This window comes from Chrysemys picta, chromosome 10 (assembly GCF_011386835.1).
Source record: "Chrysemys picta bellii isolate R12L10 chromosome 10, ASM1138683v2, whole genome shotgun sequence".
Lineage (NCBI taxonomy): Eukaryota > Metazoa > Chordata > Testudines > Emydidae > Chrysemys > Chrysemys picta.
Window position 1 is genome coordinate 73,877,889 of NC_088800.1, and position 21,783 is coordinate 73,899,671.

Genomic DNA, 21,783 nt, shown 5'->3' on the forward strand with positions numbered 1-21,783 from the left:
AAGGGGTAGATAAGTGAGACTAAGAGGCTGATGTAATAACCCACCAGTAAATGAGTATTTCCATACATTCTGACATTTTAGGATCTGACCGTATTCTAATTGCGTGACCTAAAACATGTTTTATCCTTAAATCTCTGAATTTTCTGTGACTTTAGACATCTTTTTTTTTTTTTTAGATCTACAGGGTTCTAATAATGTTTTAAAAGAATATAGATCCATTTACTATCTTGACAAAGTTCTTTTGTCTAGGGGTGCGTTTTTAATGTTTTCAGTTTTGTGCAGATCTTCATCTTTTCATATGAAACATGTAACTGTTACTCAGTTGGTCAGAAATAGTCATGATGACAAAAAGCTAATCATTCCATAAAAAATAAGAAAATATTAGTTAAAAATAGGAATATGTAATGGCCTGTTAAGCAAATTAATGTGAATGACATTGGCTCAAGGAAATCTTTTTCAGCTCAGTGATTTCTAAACAGATATTGTGAGAGAGCCATAATGAGAGGGATAGAAACATGAGCAAAGCTGATATCCTCTTAATAGACTATTTATATAATCATGTAGGCCCTGTAATCAAGACGCTATTCTAAATGATATTTTGTAGGTTCTCCAAGACATGGTTCCTCCAAAAAAGCACTTACTTAGGCATCAGCCTGCAAATGCCCAGATTGGGCTCATGGAGGGGAACACATTTTGCACAACTCTGCAGCCCCGACTATTTACAATGGATCTAAATGTTGTGGAACACAAGGTTTTCTACACCGAGGTACTTTCCTTTTTGTACATTCTGACATTTCAAACTGAAGGTATTTATATTATATCCTATAGCAATGGTCTAAGCACTGACAATATTAATAGGGACAATGGAAATGAACATGCAGCATTTCTGTGCATGCTGTATGTTGAGGCTCACCCTGCCATTTGTGGGTATCAATATTTTCTGCTGAATTTAAGCTTTCATTTAAAAAAAAACAAAAAACTTTTTGGTTCTCAATGAGAATATAATCTTTGAAATGTGAACTGATGAAGGGCTGTCTGCCTGCATCTGCAAATTAAAACAATAGCTTTGAGAAGTGTGGAGTGTTCTTAATGTCAGTGAGGTAGGTGTTAAACTGATACTGAAAGTTCACAGTTTTAACTGTTGCAGGCCTTGTTTATACACAATGTTCACATTGATTAACAAAATTGGTGCAACCCCCTAGCATATATGCAGTTATACTAATTTTAAAGTGTTTATTGGTTTAATTTATATTGGTGACTGCTTTAACTGAATTTGGTTATAAATTTGTGTGTAGATCAGCCGTCGGTACTGATTTCTGCTTTAGAAACATCCAGCTAATTTTCTTAGAGTGTAGTTGCATATTTTTTAAAAGTAAGTTCCACTGAAATAAATCTGCAAGTTTAAAAATAAAGATAACTGAATATTCTCTCGGAACTGTGAGACAGTCCCCAGTTTTCTGGACTTTCTCAATGTATCAGGACTGACCTTAGTTTCAATATAATTGTCTAGCTGCTTGGTGGTCCATTCCTTACTCTGCAATGCCCCAACACACTTCTTGCTTGTGAAGGGTCCCCAACACCAAACTTGCACAATAGAGAGGCACATTGGTGGCGCATCTAGACAGATGCGGCCCATATTTCCTCTTTACGATAGGGAGAAGGGTGCAGGGTGTCTGCAGTGGAAGAGAAGAGGCTAAAAAGCCAAGTATAGTAAGTGGCATTCTTTTCCTCCTCTAGGTATTAAGTACTATCCTCTCACCTCCTTAGACCCTCCTGCACTCAAGGACAAAATCCCTCCGCCACCAAAAAAATATTTTCTGTTTCCTGTGTTTAACCTCCTTCCTCGGTCTTCAAAAACTCACTTGCATCCCCATAGTGGATTTTTTGGGGGGGGCTCGAAGGACTTTTTGGAGACCATTAGCCTACTTTGCTCTCTAGAGGATGCTTCAGGTCATTGTCTACAGGTCCTGGTTATGAAGGTAGATAATCACAAACTCAGCAGTATCTCTACATCCTCCTGGCCTTGAGCATGAGACTCAGTCTAGGGAATGGAACATGATCTATTGATAAAGGTAGTCTCCTGGGAAAGAGCTAGCTAATGACCTAGTTCTTGTTCCTAGTTGAAAAAAATGATGCAGAGAGCAGATCATATAAACCAGGTAGAGGAGTCCTAATAATAATACCTAGCTCTTGTATAGTGTTTTTCATCAGTAGATCTCAAAACATTTATAAAGGTTGTTAGTATCATTTATCGCCATTTTACAGATAGGAAAACTGAGGCACAGAGAGACGAAGCAACTTGCTCACGATCACTTCAACAGGCTAGTGGCAGAGCCAGGAATAAAGCCCAGGTCTTCTGAATCTGAGTCCAGTAAACTAGTAAATTAAAGCACTGAACCTAACTAGGGTTCTTAGAAATTGTGCAGGCTGACACTTTCAAGTATGGAATTGTGTACATCTTGTATTTTCAGCCTCTTGAATGAAACTAATTGTTTGTTTGAAAATAACTTAAGGCAGCTAATTGCAAGAGCAGAGCTGTGTAGAGAGAATTATTGCCATGCTGAAAACGTGACTGGAAAGATTATTTCGCAATAATCACTGGGCTAACCTCCTTTTTTTTTTTTTTTTTTAAACTTTCAGCTGTTGAATTTGTGTGAGGCTGAAGATGCTGCTTTAATGAAATTACCATGTTACAAAAGTCTTCCATCACTAGTACCTCTTCGAATTGCAGCCTTAAGTAAGTTAAAGCATGCAAATATAGCTTGTGGTAGACAGACACTCTCCTTATAATAGCAGCAGACTGTGCTTTTGTAGATAATCTCAGCAGACTGAAGTCCTTGGAAGTTGTTCTTTTCAGATCATAGTTTGGGAGATAATGATGGGGACAGCACATGGGAGCCTGCACTTCCATTGCCAATGCTGTACCTGCTCTGTGGATGAACAGGGTTTAGTTTTCAAAGCTGTGAATCAGATAATTGGCAACCCTACTTGTGACAATTATTTAATCACACAAACGCAAAGACCCTTCCGTGCCCCTTCCCCAAGGTTCCGCCCCTTCTCCAAGGCCCTGCCCCACCCACTCTCTCCCCACTCCCCCATCTCCATTGCCTGCTCTCTCCAACCCTCACTCAGTTTCACCAAACTGGGGAAGAGGTTTGGAGTATGGGAGGGGATGTGGGCTCTGGGGGTGCAGGTGCAAGCTCTTGGAGGGAGTTAGGGTGCAGGAGAGGGCTTAGAGCTGGGGATTGGGGGGATTGAGGGATGCAGACTCTGGGAGGGAGTTTTGGTGCAGGAGGGGGCGCAGGGGGTGGGGGCACGGGAGGGGGTTTGGGATGCTGACCCTAGCCGGGCGGTGCTTATCTCAGGCGGCTCCCAGTCGGCGGGGCTAAGGCAGGCTCCCTACCTGCCCTGGCTCTGTGCTGCTCTTGAAAGTGGCTGGTACGTCCCTGTGGCCTCGGGTGGGGGTGGGGGGGGGCGAGGGCAGGGGGCTCCATGTGCAACCCCTGCCTGCAGGCAACGACCCCACGGGTCCCATTGGCTGCAGTTCCTGGCCAATGGGAGCTTCAAAGTTGGTGCTCAGAGCGGAGGCAGTGTGCGGAAACCCTCCCCCCACCCCAGGGGCTACAGGGATGTCCTGGCCGCTTTTGAGAACGGCATGGAGCCAAGGCAGGTAGGGAGCCTGCTTTAGCTCAGTTGCACCGCCGGATTTTTAGTGGCTTAAAGTCTCCTGTTTTGGCTTCAGTAGCCTCCTGGAGATGGAGCCCGATTCCAGGAGACTCCCGGCTAAACCAGGAGGGTTGGTAATCCTAGTCACACGCAATAAATGCACATAAGTTCCAGTTATAGAGAGAACATGAAAATGTGAAGCAAGCCAGGAGCTTCTATAGGCAGTAATGATCTTGAAACTTCTTGAATTCAAGTGTGGCTTTATTGCCAGATTTAAAAGAGAGTGAGAGAAAATATACAAATGATCTGAAAATGAGGAACTTCATAAATATTTACTCTGGGAAAAGTAACTACCGGTAATTATGTTATATCCAGCAATGTTAATATATTCTCACTGGATTAAAAATAAATTATTAACAAGGAAGGAAAATACTGCTCTCTGTTAGCATACTTCTAACCTTATTGAAGTCAGTGTGATTGCATGTGTTGGAGAGCAAAAGTTGGCTGACCGTTTATTCCAGTGACAATATTCCTCAGTTCAGTTATTTACAGTAATGCTTTTAGTTCCTAAGGATTAGAACTCTAAATATTTTTGGAATGACTTCCTTGAATAACACTCAGAAAATTTAAAATACTATTAATATTAATAGTAACACCAGTCTTTCATTTTTCTTGTGATATCTGTTGCTTGTGGCAAAAATGTTAAAGCTGTTGCTGTCAGTAATTTCAGAAGAAATAAAACAAACATAAAGAGAATTTTTTAAAAAATGGCCTTTCCCTTCTGTATTTCAAGTTAACAAGGAACACACAAATATTTTGATTTTTGCAGATGCTTTAGCTGCCTGTAATTACTTACCTCAGTCTAGAGAGAAAATCATTGCTGCACTTTTCAAGGCACTTAACTCAACAAATAATGAACTGCAGGAGGCGGGCGAGGCATGTATGAGAAAGGTTAGTGATATTAAAATAATGCTGCTTTGTGTTGGTCTTTCTTTATGCTTTTCCCAAGAAGCAGTGTAACAAGGAAGTAGAATTTCTACTGGGATTAATGGCTGCTCTGTTTGTGTTAGGGTGGCACCAGTATAATTAAGTTGCTTTCATTGTTTCTATGAAGTGTTTTGAGGGAGGATTTGATCTTGCCCATAAAAATTTCCTCTGGTGGAAACCAGGCATAGAGGCTCTTAGCCAGGAAGCATATTTTTCTTTTGGACTAAATATATTCAGCTTTGTTTCAAAGTTTTATGGATGTGTCAACTGCTCCCAATCAAAAAAATTAGCATTATGCTTACCTTGTGCTGATCGATCTCTAACATAGCTTTAATTAATACTAAATATTAATAATTACACTAAATATCTTTTTAAGTGTTTACTATTCATAGTCAGTATCTACTTTATTATGAGGGGCAGGTATTCATAGCATATTACACAGGATAAGTTTCACACCAATAATGTCAATGATCCACAGATTTGTAGGTCATGTGTATACTATGGATCAGATTCCTTTCTGTGGTGATGCCAGAGCTGGTTATAGCTCCCTGATTATGAGGACTGGCCCTGGCAAGAGTTAGAGCAGCTAAGAGGCTTAAATAACTTTTGCCACTGGTAGAGGATCATCTCCTGACCTCTTCTAAAGCCCCTTCTCTCTTCTCCTCTGGCAGGAGTGTGGGAGTAGTTGGTGCAGGAGCTGCCTTCACCAGCTTCATGCTAGCAAGGGGTTCAGTTACACCAGAGGAAATCCCTACTATCCAACTGTGGCCAGATTCCAACCCCTTTGCTCTACTGGGGCAGTGCAAAATGACCTCGGGATTTCAGCAGAGAATCTGGCCCTACAGCTTTAACTGAGTTTGTAACCAGTTACTGATATGGCTGGCCCTAAATATAGATTCTCCACAGTCCTTTCTTCAGTGGAGTATGGCAGCTTGCAGTATTTTGCCCTTGTCTGTGGCATAAGATAGCACATAGCTGTCCTCCTGTAAACTGTTGTGCATACTGTTTTTTTTTTTTTTTTTAATATAGGCAAAACCTCCAACTGTGCTTGTGGATCTGATTTGGGTGATTTTTATCCATTCTCAAGTTCCCTTTGCAGTAGGATATCCTAAAGAGTACTTCTGGTGCCCCTCTGTAACTTTCCTCTTGTTGCTGTCACCTGCTAAGGCCTTATAGATTGCAGCCCAGATTCTCCTGTAATGCTCCTTTGAAATGTAGTTAGGCAACATGGATAGGTGGAGACACACACTGATGTTTGGTTTGTTGTGAAAAAAGCTAATATGTGAACAAAACTTAGCTGTGTTTATTATGACCAGGGTCCCAAACATGTGGTTTTGCTTGTAACATAAAGCCTGAGTGTCTTTTACCTCTCAGTTAAGATCTTTTTCTGTTGCATTTTTAAAACTGCTGGTTAAATGAGAAGGAAATTAAATAATTATATACTTCTTCCCCAGTCAGAATTTTATAACTCCACAGTTAACAATATTATAGGAATAAAATCCTGTTAACTGAATCTCTTGTTTGCAGCACATTCTGTAAACTGAGCAATGTATCAGGATTAAACATGTTCTTCATAAGCCTCCATCCTACCACCAAAAGCATTTTTTAAAACCAAACATTTGTTGAACCATTTTTTTATTGTATAGCCATTTTATTGTGAACTTTAAAAATATGAAACCAGTTCTGCAGAGTTACTTTTTGTAAGTGTGTGTTTGTACAGAAGTAACTGAATTTTCTTTTATTTCTGTTGTGATTCCATGCTTTACTTCCTTGCAGTTTTTGGAAGGAGCTACAATAGAAGTAGATCAAATTCACACACACATGAGACCATTGCTCATGATGTTGGGAGATTATCGAAGCTTGACACTGAATGTTGTGAACCGTCTGACTTCTGTCACTAGACTTTTTCCAAACTCCTTTAATGACAAGTTCTGTGATCAGATGATGGTAAGTCCAATCCCCCTTTTTTTTTAATGTTCCTAGAAGAACTCTCCTTTTTAACTGACATCCACAAAATTGAAGATTAAAAGAGCAGTTTATTAGTGATTTAATTAATAGATTGTACAAAAGGTGTCCATGCTTTACAATTCATGTATATTAATTTGTGTTTGGAAATGTTTGCATGATTAGAATTTGATGAAAACCATCATTTCTAAGGAGGCTTAGTTAAGTGAAAAGGAAAACAACAAACAATCCTTTTTCTTCTTCTAATGAAGTCAAACTTAATTATACTGAAATCTCTTTGGACAGATTTCTCTCTAAACGTGGTGTTGCCAGGATACTGTGGTAAACATTATCTTGGAAACTTGCTTTTCCCTTTTCAGCAGGATAACATTTCGTGGGCAGGCTGGCATCTCTTTGAATGCTAAAATGATGGTGGTCTTGCCTTTATCTTTTGTATTTGGATTCCTAAAACATTTGCCTGTATCTTTTTGTCAGGGGCTCTAATACCTAGGAGATGAATGATCATACGTGGTCGTTGATTTATGAGAGTTGTACATTAAACCATGTACAAAACAATTACCAAATATGAACACCCATTCCCTTTTGCCTATCAGACTAAATAAATATCTTCCCGTTCAACCCACATGCGCACTTTCGTATCCATCCCTTTTTTTGAAAATTGGGGAACACATACCTTGCAGCAGGTCTTAAAGGTCAGTGGATTTGGGCTCCGTTGGATGAAGTGGTGAAGGTAGTTCTAGAGTTGAGGGCTTTTAACACCCTCAGGTGACCTCAGCTGCTGTGATACCACATGAGGAATGAATTGGCAGCCATTAGATTTTGCTATGCCTGTGTAATCCACTCCCTGTGGAAAGAACCTCTAAGAAAGGAGACCTGCTGCATTTTTCACTAGCTAAAGTTCCCTAATGGACTTCAGATGTAGCCCCAGGTAGGAGTATTAGTACTCCAATCTAGAAGTGACAAAGGTATGGATAATTGTAGTAAGGTCAAACGAAAAGCTTGCAACCTTCCAATCAAGCACAGGTTTAAAAGCTCTTTTGGCCTCTGCAGGTACCTGGTCAGTTTAGAAGCAGTTGAATGTCTTACAAGACCTGTAGGTTGCAAACCGGTGCGTCGCAAACAGCAAGCTAACCTCTCCAATCAAGGGAGCTGAACTAACTACTGACAGCTGTTTAGTTTGCTTCCCTCAAAAATCAGGCTGTACATCCACTTTATCTAGTATAAAATCTTGCTGTGGCTTTCATAACTGGAACTGTAAAATTAGAGTAATCATACTGATGTTGGATTTCCCCACAGCAACACCTGCGTAAATGGATGGAAGTGGTAGTAATTACACACAAAGGAGGACAGAGGAGTGATGGAAATGTAAGTTAATGGTTCCTTTTATGGGGGAGGGAGAAGCAGAAGTAAGCAATATAAACTTTTATCAAATACAGAAATCCTACAACCGTAAATGTTACCATAACTGGGTATCCACTGAGGTTTTTGTTACAAGGCTGCATAAAATTACTTTTTTGAAATATTTGTGACAGATCCTAATACAGGAAGCTTTTGACTCGCATTTTAAATTGGTATTTACAGTGACTAAAATTCACCTGGCAAAGATAGTGCATGTACAAGTGTCTCAGCACTTTTGCTCTGAAGTTGAAATGGTGTGGAGAATCTTTGGTGGGATCCTGTATAGTGGGGTGAATTTCATCCAGTGTGCGCAGTTTCGTAGGCCCTAATCCTGCAGTGAGGGCTGGATGGACAGACACCCATTGACTTCTGAGGGATCTGCCTATATGGACCAGATTACATGATCAGTGCCAAAATTTCTCAATAGTCCATTTTTTTTAATAGTTCAGCTTCGTTTTATAGTTTCGTTTTCAGTTAATATGCTGGATGTTCATGTCATATTTTGTCAGCAAATTTATACTACATATAACATTCCCCCTTCCATCTTAAATATGATTTTTGAAATCTACATTTTAAAATTTTGTTTAATTAAGGTCAGTTTGTTGTGGGAAGTGATAGTTTGAAATGTGGGAATTAAGTTTCCTTCAAACTGAAAATTGCATAGTTTAAAGGCAAAGTGTGTTCTATAATACTATACTTGTAGAAATAATTATCACATTCAGTGCTATAGTTTGTATTGTGTCTGCAGTTCTATTAGGAACTATACCAGTAATTTCTACTAGGGGTAAAGATTTATCACTTTCTCTAAACTTCCAAACTAGGAAGGAATCTGTTTTGTTTTGTTTCAGATTAGAACTAAATTGGGCTGGCTGTTTGCGTTTCAAGAAATCAGTAGATTGAAATGATTTTTTTTAACTACTTTTTCTCTGTCCCATCAAAAAGCTAACTTCAAATCTAAATTGGTCATCACTTCTGAAGTGAAGTTAGATATTTTGTAATCAGATTGGGTTAATTTCTTGTTTGCATTAAGACTTAAAAGTAGGCTACTGTGCATGCATGTTTGCCAAAATACTAATATTTATTTATTCCAGTGCACTGCTATGGGTTTCTATAGACTTCTATTGGGATCCATTTTTTCCCACTCCCGATGATTATAGATATAGTTGAGTCTTTTATAGTAGTTGTCTTTCAGTCCACAGTGGGGCACCACTGGAACAGTTCTTTGTCTAATTCTCTCTACATATTAGACCAGGGGTAGGCAACCTGCGGCACGTGAGCTGATTTTCAGTGGCACTCACACTGCCCGGGTCCTGGCCATCGGGCCGGGGGGCTCTGCATTTTAATTTAATTTTAAATGAAGCTTCTTAAATGTTTTAAAAACCTTATTTACTTTACATAAAACAATAGTTTAGTTATATATTATAGACTTATAGAAAGAGACCTTCTAAAAACATTAAAATGTATTACTGGCACGTGAAACCTTAAATCAGAGTGAATAAATGAAGACTCGGCACACCACTTCTGAAAGGTTGCCGATCTCTGTATTAGACATATTTCACTCAGCTGTGAATTCTTTTGCTTTTAATGTTTTCTGTCACAATCTTTTGTCTCTATGTATTTTTTGTGTTTTAAACAACCCCCTCCCCCCAAGAACAAAAAAATTGTGGTGGAGAAAAAGCTATTTCAAACAAAGTTGTGAATGTTTGACACATGTTCAACATTTTCAAATAGCGTTTTTCTGACGACACTTAAGTTAAAAAAGATTTGATTGATTAAAAAAAGATAATTGTCTTAAATTTTACTTTTTTATTAGATGTTCATCTCAAAAGAGTCCTTAATACTACAAATATTAGTAAATTGAAGAAAATACACTTTGACACTGATCTTCACACAGTTTACACAGCAGATGTTCTTCATGCATCCATATATGAGATGTTTTTGTAACTTCATCTCCTAAGAGAGAAACGGGGTGAGGTTAATTAGTCAAGAGGATCAATTGTAGCATTAATACTTGTTTCTTCTTGGGGTTAGTGGACTCCAAAATTTCACCGGTTCACATTAAAAGCAAATTTCTATTAGTGTGAAGTGGTTCTTGAAGGGCCTTGTATTATACAAACTGATTGTGAATGCTAGCTTCAGGAGGCAATGATAACTTCAGTGGAGATTTACAGGCTGAGAAAAAGAAGCACATCAGCTTGCTAGGTGAGAGGATTCAAGGGTGGTTTGCGGCACTATTCCTTTAAAAAAAATTTTTTTTTAAATGACCTTAAGCAATTTTTATCCTTTTCTCTTCATCTATAAATTGGGATGAGGTGGTAAATAGGACTCCATGCTCTTTTTGAGCACTCTTGTTTTGATATCTCGGTTGTCATGCAGTTCTCAGAATTCTGAACACTTTGATTAGCTGACAAGATATTAATCATTTTGCCTTCTAGTAAAATACTTTACTGCAAAATTCCACAAGGCCTGCATTTTTCAAGGAAAAGAAATGGCACTTGTATACTTAAAAAGGCTAAAAATATCAGTTAAAAACTGATTTATAATGATGTAAATTCTGCCAAGGTAAACCTCAGGTATAAAGTAAGGGAGCCAGAATTATTTAGCTTTTTTGATCCTTCATCCTTGCCACTTAAAACAGCCCATTTGTAGCCTAATGTAGCCCTGATTATGTGTGACTAGCAGTAAAAAAAAATAAAAAAAAATAAAATTGCCTTCCAAGTGGAAATGAATTTTTAATTAATGGATCTGCTGCTTAAAAGCTTCATTTAAAAAAGCTAGTCTTTCCTTACTGCATATGAAATAGATAAAGTAACTTTTTTGATTAAGCAGGTTGCAACAATTCCCCCGCCCACCAATCAACAATGCTGCTTAAGTGAAAATATGAATTTTTGTTTTGGGGGAGGGCTGAAGTCCATTAAAAGAACTTGTGTAGTCTGATATTTTAAGCATTGAAGGTTTTTGTTGTCTGCGTGGGCAATACTTGTCTCTGAAGATATCTGAATATTGTTTCCACTGTCTTGTTCATCCCTAATATTTTAATTGTGCACGAGTATATGGGAAATTATATGTAAACAATGTACAAATAGAAAAAAAAAAAAGATGCTTTTCCTCCCCATCCTCAGGAGAGCATTTCAGAGTGCGGGAGATGTTCGTTGTCTCCATTCTGTCAGTTTGAGGTGAGAACATAACCCTATTAAAGTCAGTTTCTGACTGCAATCTGAAGAATAGCATAAACTTTTTTTACATTTTTGTGTTTTTTTTTCTTCTTTTTTTTTTTTTTTTTTTTTCATGCTGTAATTTTTGTTTTGGTTCAGCCTGCCGTGGAAGGGGTAGAGGTGAGAAATTCAGTGGAGGCCCCAGGAGGTTCTTTGTTGTTGTGTTTGGTTTTTGCTGTGATATGTTAGCTGTATTGTTATGTAATGGGCAGAGTGCATTGTGCCTTTGAGTGCAGTGCTGTGACTTGTCCTATGTTTGTCTGTGGCAGAGTTGTTTTAGTAACATTGCTGTGAAGGATGTTCAGCATGTTTTGTACTAGGAAGTTTGGAGCAGAACTTTTAAGTGCTTTCCAAGGGATCTAATAATTTGAATGGATTTTATAAATTTAAGCCCCAGTCCGGCAGTGTGCCCTGTGTAGGCGGCCCCAAGGACCTGCTTGTGCAGATCAGATTACAAGTTTGGGGGCCTTAATGCTTTGTATTTAAATTTAGTTTAAAAAACACCAATAATATCCCACTACAAACATGGTGCATAGTGTCTGTTAGAAATGGATTTTTTTTTTTCCCTCTTCGTTTGGTTCCTTGAATACTATTCGTTAAGTAATACTCCCACTCTGAATAGAAAATACAGTTCATTGCCCTAGGAAAATATAAAACACATTTAAACTACACAATTTTAAAAAGAAATCCTGAAATTTGCTCAGACATTTAGGAGAATAAATATTTGATGGGAGAGCAAAGCTGTTTTTAAAAATAGCCAGCCATATGCAACGTGCATTGAACAGTGATGGGAGAGTTCTTTTCCTTCATTCCTATTCTGCTGTTGTGGAATGCGTATGGGAAATTGTTTTGAGCTGCTAGTTTGGATTTTTGAAGTGTGAAGCATTCAATATAGTCCCGCAATGAGTCCTCATAACTCCCCTCATCACCATTCTCATTACACACAGTCTAGCTTTAATATTAAAATATCACTAAAGAAACAAAGTAAATAAATAAAATATGCCTACAAAAACATGATACCAAAATGGGGGGGGAAATATATTTCCTCAGGACAGATTCCTTCCATGTACTGGGGTAAGTAGTTGCTGCTTATATGTTAACTCCTTGCTTTTGTTTGCCAGCTGTGCTAATATATAGATAGAAAAATGTAGTCATGGTAAGATCTGTGGTAATATGTTTGTACGTTTAGTTAGGAATTGTTAGTTTATTTTGATAATGTTTATTTTTATCTGTAGGAAATGAAGATTTGTTCAGCAATCATAAACCTATTTCATCTGATCCCAGCTGCTCCTCAGACTCTGGTTAAACCTTTGCTGGAAGTTGTGATGAAAACAGAACGGGCTATGTTGATAGAGGTAAAAGTGGAGTTTAATTTCGCTAATTGCTCCTTTTATTGCTTTTATAATACTCCCATTTTAAGTGGGGTTTTTTAATTGTTCCAGCCACCTGTGTAGGATTATTTGGTATAAAAATTGATTTGTGACAAATTCTCATCTTTTAAGACTGATAATACTTGGTTGTTTTAAGACTTTGGGGTGGTTGTGGTTGCTAACAAATTCATTTTACACCTGTACACATGCTAACTTCAGTGCTCTATTCTTTGCCAGATAATATGAGAGGAATGGATAAATTGAATAAAGGGAAATAATTTTAATTAAAACATTATGAATGTTTCAGGCGGGCAGTCCATTCAGAGAACCACTGATAAAGTTTCTGACGCGTCATCCATCCCAGACTGTTGAGCTGTTCATGATGGAAGCGACTTTAAACGATCCACAGTGGAGCAGAATGTTCATGGTAATATCTGCGAACAATAGTCCAATTTTGATAAATTAGAAGTTATTCATGTACCTTTTTACCATTATTCTGACTGTCAGACAAAATACTGGACTTCAGTCTTGAGGACAGTTGATTTGGCACCTTTTTATGACTATTAAATTGAGGCACAAAATTAAAATGCATTAAGTCTAAGTGGTATAAGTAAACTGAACATGTATATACAACTGTGTATGATGATACAACCTTTGGTATGTTTTTTCTTTAAAATTTATTCCTATAATGGTTGGTTGCCCTTCTCCAGAGTTTTTTAAAACACAAAGATGCGAAGCCTTTACGAGATGTCCTGGCAGCTAATCCAAATCGATTTATCACTTTACTGTTACCTGGTGGCACCCAAGCTGCTGTTAGGCCTGGATCACCAAGCACCAGCACACTGCGTCTTGATCTTCAGTTTCAGGCTATCAAGGTATTTAATTGCTGTTTTCACAAATGTTGTCATGGATAGTTCAAATCTGTTTAAAGGGATGCTGACAATAGATACACTGAGTAATGTCACATATGTATTAGTAGATTTGTAAAACAGTTTAAAAAAATCGAATTTCCCTTTCACCTGCCAGTTTACTTGTTGCATTTTACTTGGCTTAAAGAAAATAGACAGTCAGTTTGACTCTTCTGTTTCTCATTTACTAGCATAATGCTGCCAATGCTGAATAGGGATGTTTAAACTTTTTAAAAATTATATCTTTCATTGGAGCTAAAAAGAAAATGAATTCATGGCAGTGTTTCTATGGACAATTTTTGTAGAACCATATTTAGCCCTAAATCAATCTGAAATGTGTCCCTGTATCTCAAGATTGCTGTTATGGAGTGTTCTTGTAGCTGTGTTGGTCCCAGGATATTAGAGAGACAATATGGGTGAGGTTATATCTTTTATTCGATTAACTTCTGTTGGTGAGAGAGACAAACTTTTGAGCTTCTTCAGGTCTGGGAAGCATACTCAGTGTCACAGCTAAATGCAAAGTGGAACAGATTGTTTAGCATAAGTAGTTAACACATTTCATATTTTTAGTGTCTAGCAAAGTTTTATAAATTTAAGCTTCAAGGCACCTTCAAGCCTGGGAGCTTAAATGCATAACTTTGCTAAACACTAAAAAGCATGGACTTAATAGAGGCACTGGATTTATGGCTTATTACAACAATCTGTAACCCACTAAACCTCCCCACAGCTTTCCCCCACCCCACTCCCTTTTCCCCACCCCACCCCTGGTGATTGGAGAGATGTTAATGAGCCTCTTCACCTTGAGTGGTTCCTTAAAGTATATGTGGACAACTTGTATTTGAGAGACAAGGTGAGTGAGGTAATATCTTTTATTGGACCAACTTCTGTTGGTGAGATAGACAAGCTTTCAAGTTGCACAGAGCTCTTCCCCTGGTCTGGGAAAGGTACGAAGAGTGTCAGTTAAATACAAGGTCAAACAAATAGCATATGTGCTAACTACTTATGCTAAGCTAAGGCAGAGGTTCTCAAACTGGGGGGGCTGGAGGCACAGAATGTATTCTGGAGGGGGCATGAGAAGTCGGTCTGCCTTTAGAGCTGGGCGCCTGGCCAGCAGCCACTGTTCTCCGTGCTGCCTTCAGAGCTGGGTGGTGGTATATGTACTTGTGTGGAAGGAGCGGAAGGGAAGAGGGCGCAAAGGACTACAGACACTGAGAAAAGGTGTGTGGGGGGGGCACAATCAAATAAATTTGACAACCACTGTTCTAAGGGACCATTCAAGGTGAAGTGGCCCGTTAACAGCTTGTTTCCCAGACCAGAAAAAGTGCTCTGCATAAGCTCGAAAGAGTGTCTCTTTTACCAACAGAAGTTGGTCTAATAAAAGATATTAACTAACCCACCTTGTCTCTCTGATTGCTATTATTAGATATATGTCTAATAGATTTATTTGTCTTGTTTGTTTTTGACAGATCATAAGTATTATAGTTAAGAATGATGAATGTTGGTTGGCAAATCAGCATTCCTTAGTGAGTCAGTTAAGACGTGTGTGGGTAAGCGAAGCTTTTCAAGAAAGACATCGTAAGGAGAATATGGCTGCAACAAACTGGAAAGAACCGAAGCTACTGGCATACTGCTTATTGAATTACTGCAAGTATGTAGAACTATTTATTGATCAAATCCATTTTTTTTCTGTTTGTGTATATCTTTTCTGTACTTTCAAAATAAAACTGCTGCATAATGCTGTGTGGAAGAACAAACTGAAAGTTGCTCCTTCATGCTGCCATTAGAACCAAGACTACTTTTAGCAACTCCTGGGTTTTTTTAACTGTGCATGTTTAAAAGCAATGATGACTCCTCCACCAAGTTATCAAACAGAATAGTCTGATACCAGTTTCTCACAAGAGATTTTAATTGTTTCCTTTTCCAGAAGGAATTATGGTGATATAGAATTGCTCTTCCAGCTGCTTCGAGCTTTTACAGGCCGTTTTCTCTGCAATATGACTTTCTTAAAGGAATACATGGAAGAAGAAATCCCAAAAAACTATAGTATTTCCCAAAAACGGGCTCTGTTCTTCCGGTTTGTAGACTTCAATGACCCAAACTTTGGAGATGAGCTGAAAGCCAAGGTAAGTAAAGCAATTACATCAAAATAGGCTGATATTTAGGTTTAATTCTCATCTTGGGAACTAGGGCAACAAACCTTGCTTGCTTAAATGTCAAAAAGAGTTCAGTAATTGGCAGAGCCAATTATGTGAAAATACCATATACGTGGAAGACCAATAACAGATGGAGTCAGCAATTCCTCTAACTTTCAAAGTTGAGCATTTCTTAGGTTATGCCTAGGTGGCCCTGCAGTTTGGACTAAATTGCAGAGTGCACTAGCGTGCTGTGCTCTAACTCCCACATGTGGTCAACAACGGGCGTGAACTAAAAGGTCGTTACAGAACAGCGTGCTAGTGCATTCTGTAGTCCATACCAAAAATCCAGACTGCAGGCTGTGTAGACAAACCCTTAATCTGCCCTTTCTAGGAAGCCAATTTTTGTGTCGTCGTCCCCCAGCCTCGCCCCCCCAATAAAAAAAATAATCTGTCCAGGCTTTTTTACATGCAGTCTCTAAGTTTGAAAGAGAGAACTTCAAGAGGCTCTGAAGCTGCAGTGCATTGGTTTTGTCCGTAATCAGAAATAATCCAGATAGCTTTATTAAGTAATTGTTTTATTTAGAGAACTTAATAGCATAGTATTAACTTCTTCCATTTCTGGTTTGTAGGTTCTGCAGCATATCTTGAATCCTGCATTCTTGTATAGTTTTGAAAAGGCAGAAGGAGAACAACTTCTGGGACCACCCAACCCAGAAGGAGATAATCCAGAAAGTATCACCAGTGTTTTTATAACAAAGGTATCCATCCCTGCTAGCTTTAAAGAATTGAAAGGCAAAAAATAAAATAAATGTACCGAAGTTGATTGACATTTCAATCCTGATCTGAATTATTCTTGCTACTTCTGGCCAGGGCTTTCTCTAAATATAAGTGGTCAATTACACTGACTCATATGATTTTGAATTGTGGAGAAATATACACCAGGAGCTAGAATGAGATTACAAATACTCAAGTTACTTGTGGCTTCACTAGGATTTCAACATATTTATTTATGAATGAAGGCTTGCTGCAGGAACCCCCTGTATCACCTACCTCTTGATAAGAGTCTTTACAGACTCTTGAAGTTGTCATAGAACTGACTTGTGCCTCATTATTATACCTGACAGCAAATATAAGATAGTCACTGTTGAAGATATTTTGAAGGCCAGATCTTCAGAAGTGCTCAGCTCCCCTTATTATAAAAATGTGCTCACTTCAGTTAGTTGCCAAAGTGGGAGCTGAACTCTTATGAAAAATCTGGCCTCCGTTATGTGTGCTGAAGACTTTTGAAAACGTGGCCCTAAATGTAGATGTATGCGCATATAGTGTAATCAAAGATCATTTGGGCAATAGATGAGAAATGGACAGTTGCCCATTCCTTTGGAGAGTGCTGATAGCTGGTGATAAAAGTACATTGTTCTAAAAGTCATCTTATCTGTTGCTGTGGATACCAACCTGTAAAAGTATGTGTTTTTTATAGACTTTACCAACTACAAGAACAAATATAGTTCACAATGTGTGTAGAGCTTATGAAGATATTTATTTATTTATTTTCCCTCTCTCTCTTCTCCCTTCCCATCTTGCTACCCCTCCACTCTTGGGAATAGGTACTTGACCCAGAAAAGCAGGCAGATATGCTGGATTCACTCAGAATTTATCTCTTGCAATTTGCAACGCTTCTTGTAGAACATGCCCCACATCATATTCATGACAATAACAAGAATCGGAACAGCAAACTACGACGCCTGATGACCTTTGCCTGGCCCTGTCTCTTGTCTAAGGCGTGTGTGGACCCAGCGTGCAAGTACAGTGGACATTTGCTTTTAGCACACATCATTGCAAAATTTGCCATACATAAGAAGATAGTGTTGCAGGTATTGTGTACAAATTTGCTCTAATATGCTAAAGGGATGCTGATAAGTACTATTTCTGGTGTATGCTTTCTTTAATCTGTTATTTTGTACTGTAATGGAGGGCCTGTCATGGAGGATGGAGATGTAGTTTTGAATAATTATTATACATGTGATAACTAAAACCATAAGAGCAGATAAGATCACCCAGGGAGCAAGTATAGAAGGAGCGGGCCAAAGACGAGCACCTTGTGGGATATCTACAAGAAGGGAACCAGTGAAGGCAGTAGGTGAGAGAGGAGAGCCACCTGAGAATCTCAGCGGGAGGAGGGGCTTGTTGCTGGAGGGATAGCTCAGTGGTTTGAGCATTGGCCTGCTAAACCCAGGGTTGTGAGTTCAATCCTTCACGGGGCCATTTAGGGAGCTGGGGCAAAAATCTGTCCGGGAATTGGTCCTGTTTTGAGCAGGGGTTTGGACTAGATGACCTCCTGAGGTCCCTTCCAGCCCTGATATTCTATGATTGAAGGCAGCAAAAAGAACATGGAAAAATTTGAATTGGACTTAACATGGAGAAGATCATTGGTAACTTTCAGGGCAGTTTTAGAATATGAAGAGGGTAGAAGGTAACTGACAGGTGTAAAGGAGAGAGATGCAGGCAATTCAAGATAGTGAGCATAGATGACACTTTCAAAGAGTGTAGAGATGGGTGAATAAGGGAGATGAGACAGTGAAGAAGCAGGTAATATTTAGAGGTCTCTTAGAATCAGGGCATTAGAAGTATCATTTGAAAGAATGGTGTTTGAGAAAGAGATGAAGAGATTCGTGGGAGAGAGACTATAAGAAAACTTAACATCAGACACTGGGGAAAAACAGGATATCAGGTAGGACAAGGGAGTGAAACTGCCGTTTATTCAAGGGAAAAGGTCTTGAAAAGCTGTATTCTTTAGAAGAAGAGGTTTGTACCATGTTTAAGAGGATCACTCCTTTTTTAGGTTTTTCACAGTCTTCTAAAAGCTCATGCAATGGAGGCTCGAGCAATTGTCAGGCAAGCAATGGCTATTCTAACTCCAGCTGTGCCTGCTCGAATGGAGGATGGACATCAGATGCTGACTCATTGGACACGAAAAATCATTGTAGAAGAGGGCCATACAGTTCCACAACTGGTCCATATTTTGCATTTAATAGTACAGCATTTCAAGGTATGTATACAGTGACCAACCGAACAATTGGATAAATTATCCTAGATGCCTATGAGATATAATACAGACTAAATAAAAATTAGTGAGATCCAAATTATACAGCAGAGAACAAATATTTAAAGGAGATGGTTCTCTATGCACATGTGCACACTACAAACGTTTAAAGCTGAAAATGTCTGCTGTTAATGTAACAATATATCTGGCCAATTCTGAAATGCCTCTGTCTCTTCTAACTGCTTTTACATTTTCATCTTTCCCTTTTCTACTCACATGCCCTTTGCATTGCTTTTTGTTTGTTAAAGCCTCCTCCACCCATACATGGTGGTTCAAAGAGTCGTGTTCCCAAAAGCACACAAATGCCTGAAATACCAATTTAACGTAAGCAAAGGGTCAGCTTGGTCTTGGTCCAAAAGCACTTTTAAAATTAGCTTGCACACGGTATGAAATAGCGTAAATAGGAAGCCAACTGAAGTGCTAGTAAAACATTTGAAAGCAACACTGAAAGTGAAGTTTGGAGTGGTTTGTTTCCAAAATGAAACACTGGATAGGTATGATTCTTAGGCTATGTCTGTATTACACCTTATGTCGGCATAATTTGTCAGTCAGGGGGGTGAATAAATTACAGCCCGAGTGACATAAATTACACTGACATAAGCACCCGTGTGGACAGCGCTATGTCAGTAGGAGAGCTTCTTCCACTGACATAGCTACCGCCCCCTTGTGGGAGGGGAGTAGTTAAGCCGACGGGAGAGCTCTCTTCTGTTGGCTTAGAGCAGCTACATTAGAGAGCTTGCAGCGGCGCAGCTGCATTGGTGTACTGCTGTACACTCTCTAGTGTAGCTGTAGCCTTAGTCTGGATTACCTGTGGGTCAGGGAAAATCTTGTCAGGAATGTTTGGTAAAACAAAGTACCAGCTTCTTGTCTTAATTCTAGAGGAATGAGCATGGTATAGATACAACCAACTCTTGGCTTAAAGGCAATTAATTTACCATTCTATTTTCTGTGTGTTAGGGAATATGTAGAATATAATTAGTTTACATGTAACACATTTATGAATCCATTTCTACAGGTTTATTACCCCGTAAGACACCATTTGGTGCAGCATATGGTTAGTGCCATGCAGAGGTTGGGTTTCACTCCCAGTGTTACCATTGAACAAAGAAAACTGGCTGTGGACCTTGCTGAAGTAGTCATCAAATGGGAATTGCAGAGAATTAAAGATCAACAGGTAGGAATAGTAACTGTCTAGGTGAACCTCAAAATGTTGTCATCATTTTTTTTTAAATGTGTGTATCACTGATATTTCAGCCAGATTCAGATATGGATCCAAGTGCAAGTGGAGAAGGAGCAAGTTCTGCCTCATCTTCTGTTAAAAGAGGATTGTCTGTTGATTCTGGTCAAGAGGTGAAACGATTCAGGACAGCTACTGGGGCAATAAGTGCAGTAAGAAATATTCAGTTTCCTTTTGTTCTTATAACAAGCAATTTTAAGCTTAAGTAACCTTAATGTTAATTTTCCTTCATAATTTTGTAGCCTGCTCACTGTTAAACTAAGATTCATTCATAGTTGTGCTTTATATTATTATTTAAGCACAATTTATTATATACCATTACCCCTCTTTTATTGAGCAAATATTGTGTGCACAGGTATTTGGACGTACTCAGTCGTTGCCAGGAGCTGATGCACTTCTTTCTAAGCCAATTGACAAGCAGCATACAGATACTGTGGTCAACTTCCTCATTAGAATTGCTTGCCAGGTACGGTCTGATTCTGAAATGCATGTACCAGTGCTTCATTAGTGTTAAAAAATGCAAATAACCTTTTATTAGCAAAAAGAACAGGAGTACTTGTGGCACCTTAGAGACTAACAAATTTATTAGAGCATAAGCTTTAAATTTGTTAGTCTCTAAGGTGCCACAAGTACTACTGTTCTTTTTGCGGATACAGACTAACACGGCTGCTACTCTGAAACCTTTTATTATACAGTATTATTTTCACTCTGGGATAAATGTATAAACTTTAACAATGGCTGTCGTCTTCTGAAAAGTTTGGAAATTGATATGAAAAGTTCATATGAAAAACATAGGGCTATGCTGATTTTTATGTAAATTTTTATTAAAAATATTCATGATCCAGATCTTTGTAGCTCTACTTTGAGATGTCTGTATAGCTGACAAGAGACATTTAGATGTAAAGAACTTTAATAAATTGACTTGGTTTTGAGATATAAAAATATATTTTGGAACAAAACTAGAGCAGTTATTACTTAGGTTTCTACATGCCTAAATCTCATGATCAATGGGTGAGAAAACAAAGTCCTACTGACTTTCACCGAGATGTAGTCTCTTAAGTGCGACTTTGAAAATGTGACTTAGACTCCTAAGCCACTGAGATGCTTTTGAAAATGTTACCCACACAAAAATTTTAAACGTGAATAAACTAAAGAACTTTAAACTGCTCATTGACAAATTGTGAACATGACAATTTAAATTAGTCAAAATAGTTCCTGTGAATTGTCTGCTCAGCTGTATTCTTAGCAAAATACATTATAAAATATTGTTGCAACCTGACATCCCTTTGAGAATTTTTTCAGACTAGGTAAATTGGTTAACATCTTAAAATCAGTTTGTATGTAAATACAATACTAGCCTTTTGAGTAATACAGTACTGTGACTGTATTGGTATAGTTACTTTAGCTAAGCCTTTCCAGAACTAGACAATGATATGCTTACATAGGATGTGTAAAAAAATTAATGAGTTCTAAAGATCATGGTTATAAATGGTTGTCATTCTGCAATAATTTTGATTAATTGCTAGGTAAATGACAACTCAAACACTGCTGGATCTCCTGGAGAATTGCTGTCTCGACGCTGCGTTAACCTTTTGAAGACAGCTTTACGACCAGATATGTGGCCAAAATCAGAACTCAAACTGCAGTGGTTTGATAAATTGCTAATGACTGTGGTAAGTTACATTCCAGCCTTGTAGAGCTTTAAGATTCAGTAACACAGGACATAATTGAGTACTGGCTTAATAAGATATTGAAGGTCTTTAACAATTTACCTATTTCTTGATTAGCCAGTATCCAAGAGA

General features: G+C 38.4%; 1 protein-coding gene across 9 annotated transcripts in view; it reads left to right on the top strand.

Annotated features, from left to right (window-relative positions):
- TRRAP (transformation/transcription domain associated protein) overlaps window positions 1-21,783 on the top strand; it is a 153,997-nt gene that overhangs the window by 42,038 nt on the left and 90,176 nt on the right. For 5 of the 9 annotated variants that reach the window (XM_008164651.4, XM_024102353.3, XM_024102352.3 and 2 more), the window contains exons 28-46: window positions 605-766; window positions 2,641-2,737; window positions 4,496-4,617; window positions 6,430-6,600; window positions 7,915-7,983; window positions 11,139-11,192; window positions 11,331-11,351; window positions 12,467-12,586; window positions 12,909-13,028; window positions 13,312-13,476; window positions 14,976-15,157; window positions 15,434-15,632; window positions 16,274-16,402; window positions 17,249-17,515; window positions 18,484-18,690; window positions 19,760-19,918; window positions 19,999-20,133; window positions 20,337-20,447; window positions 21,508-21,654. In XM_008164651.4, coding sequence (XP_008162873.1) covers window positions 605-766; window positions 2,641-2,737; window positions 4,496-4,617; window positions 6,430-6,600; window positions 7,915-7,983; window positions 11,139-11,192; window positions 11,331-11,351; window positions 12,467-12,586; window positions 12,909-13,028; window positions 13,312-13,476; window positions 14,976-15,157; window positions 15,434-15,632; window positions 16,274-16,402; window positions 17,249-17,515; window positions 18,484-18,690; window positions 19,760-19,918; window positions 19,999-20,133; window positions 20,337-20,447; window positions 21,508-21,654 — 2,637 coding nt within the window. The remainder of the gene's footprint in view (window positions 1-604; window positions 767-2,640; window positions 2,738-4,495; window positions 4,618-6,429; window positions 6,601-7,914; window positions 7,984-11,138; window positions 11,193-11,330; window positions 11,352-12,466; window positions 12,587-12,908; window positions 13,029-13,311; window positions 13,477-14,975; window positions 15,158-15,433; window positions 15,633-16,273; window positions 16,403-17,248; window positions 17,516-18,483; window positions 18,691-19,759; window positions 19,919-19,998; window positions 20,134-20,336; window positions 20,448-21,507; window positions 21,655-21,783) is intronic. The other 4 variants (XM_042853181.2, XM_024102356.3, XM_042853179.2 and 1 more) reach the window with 3 other exon arrangements.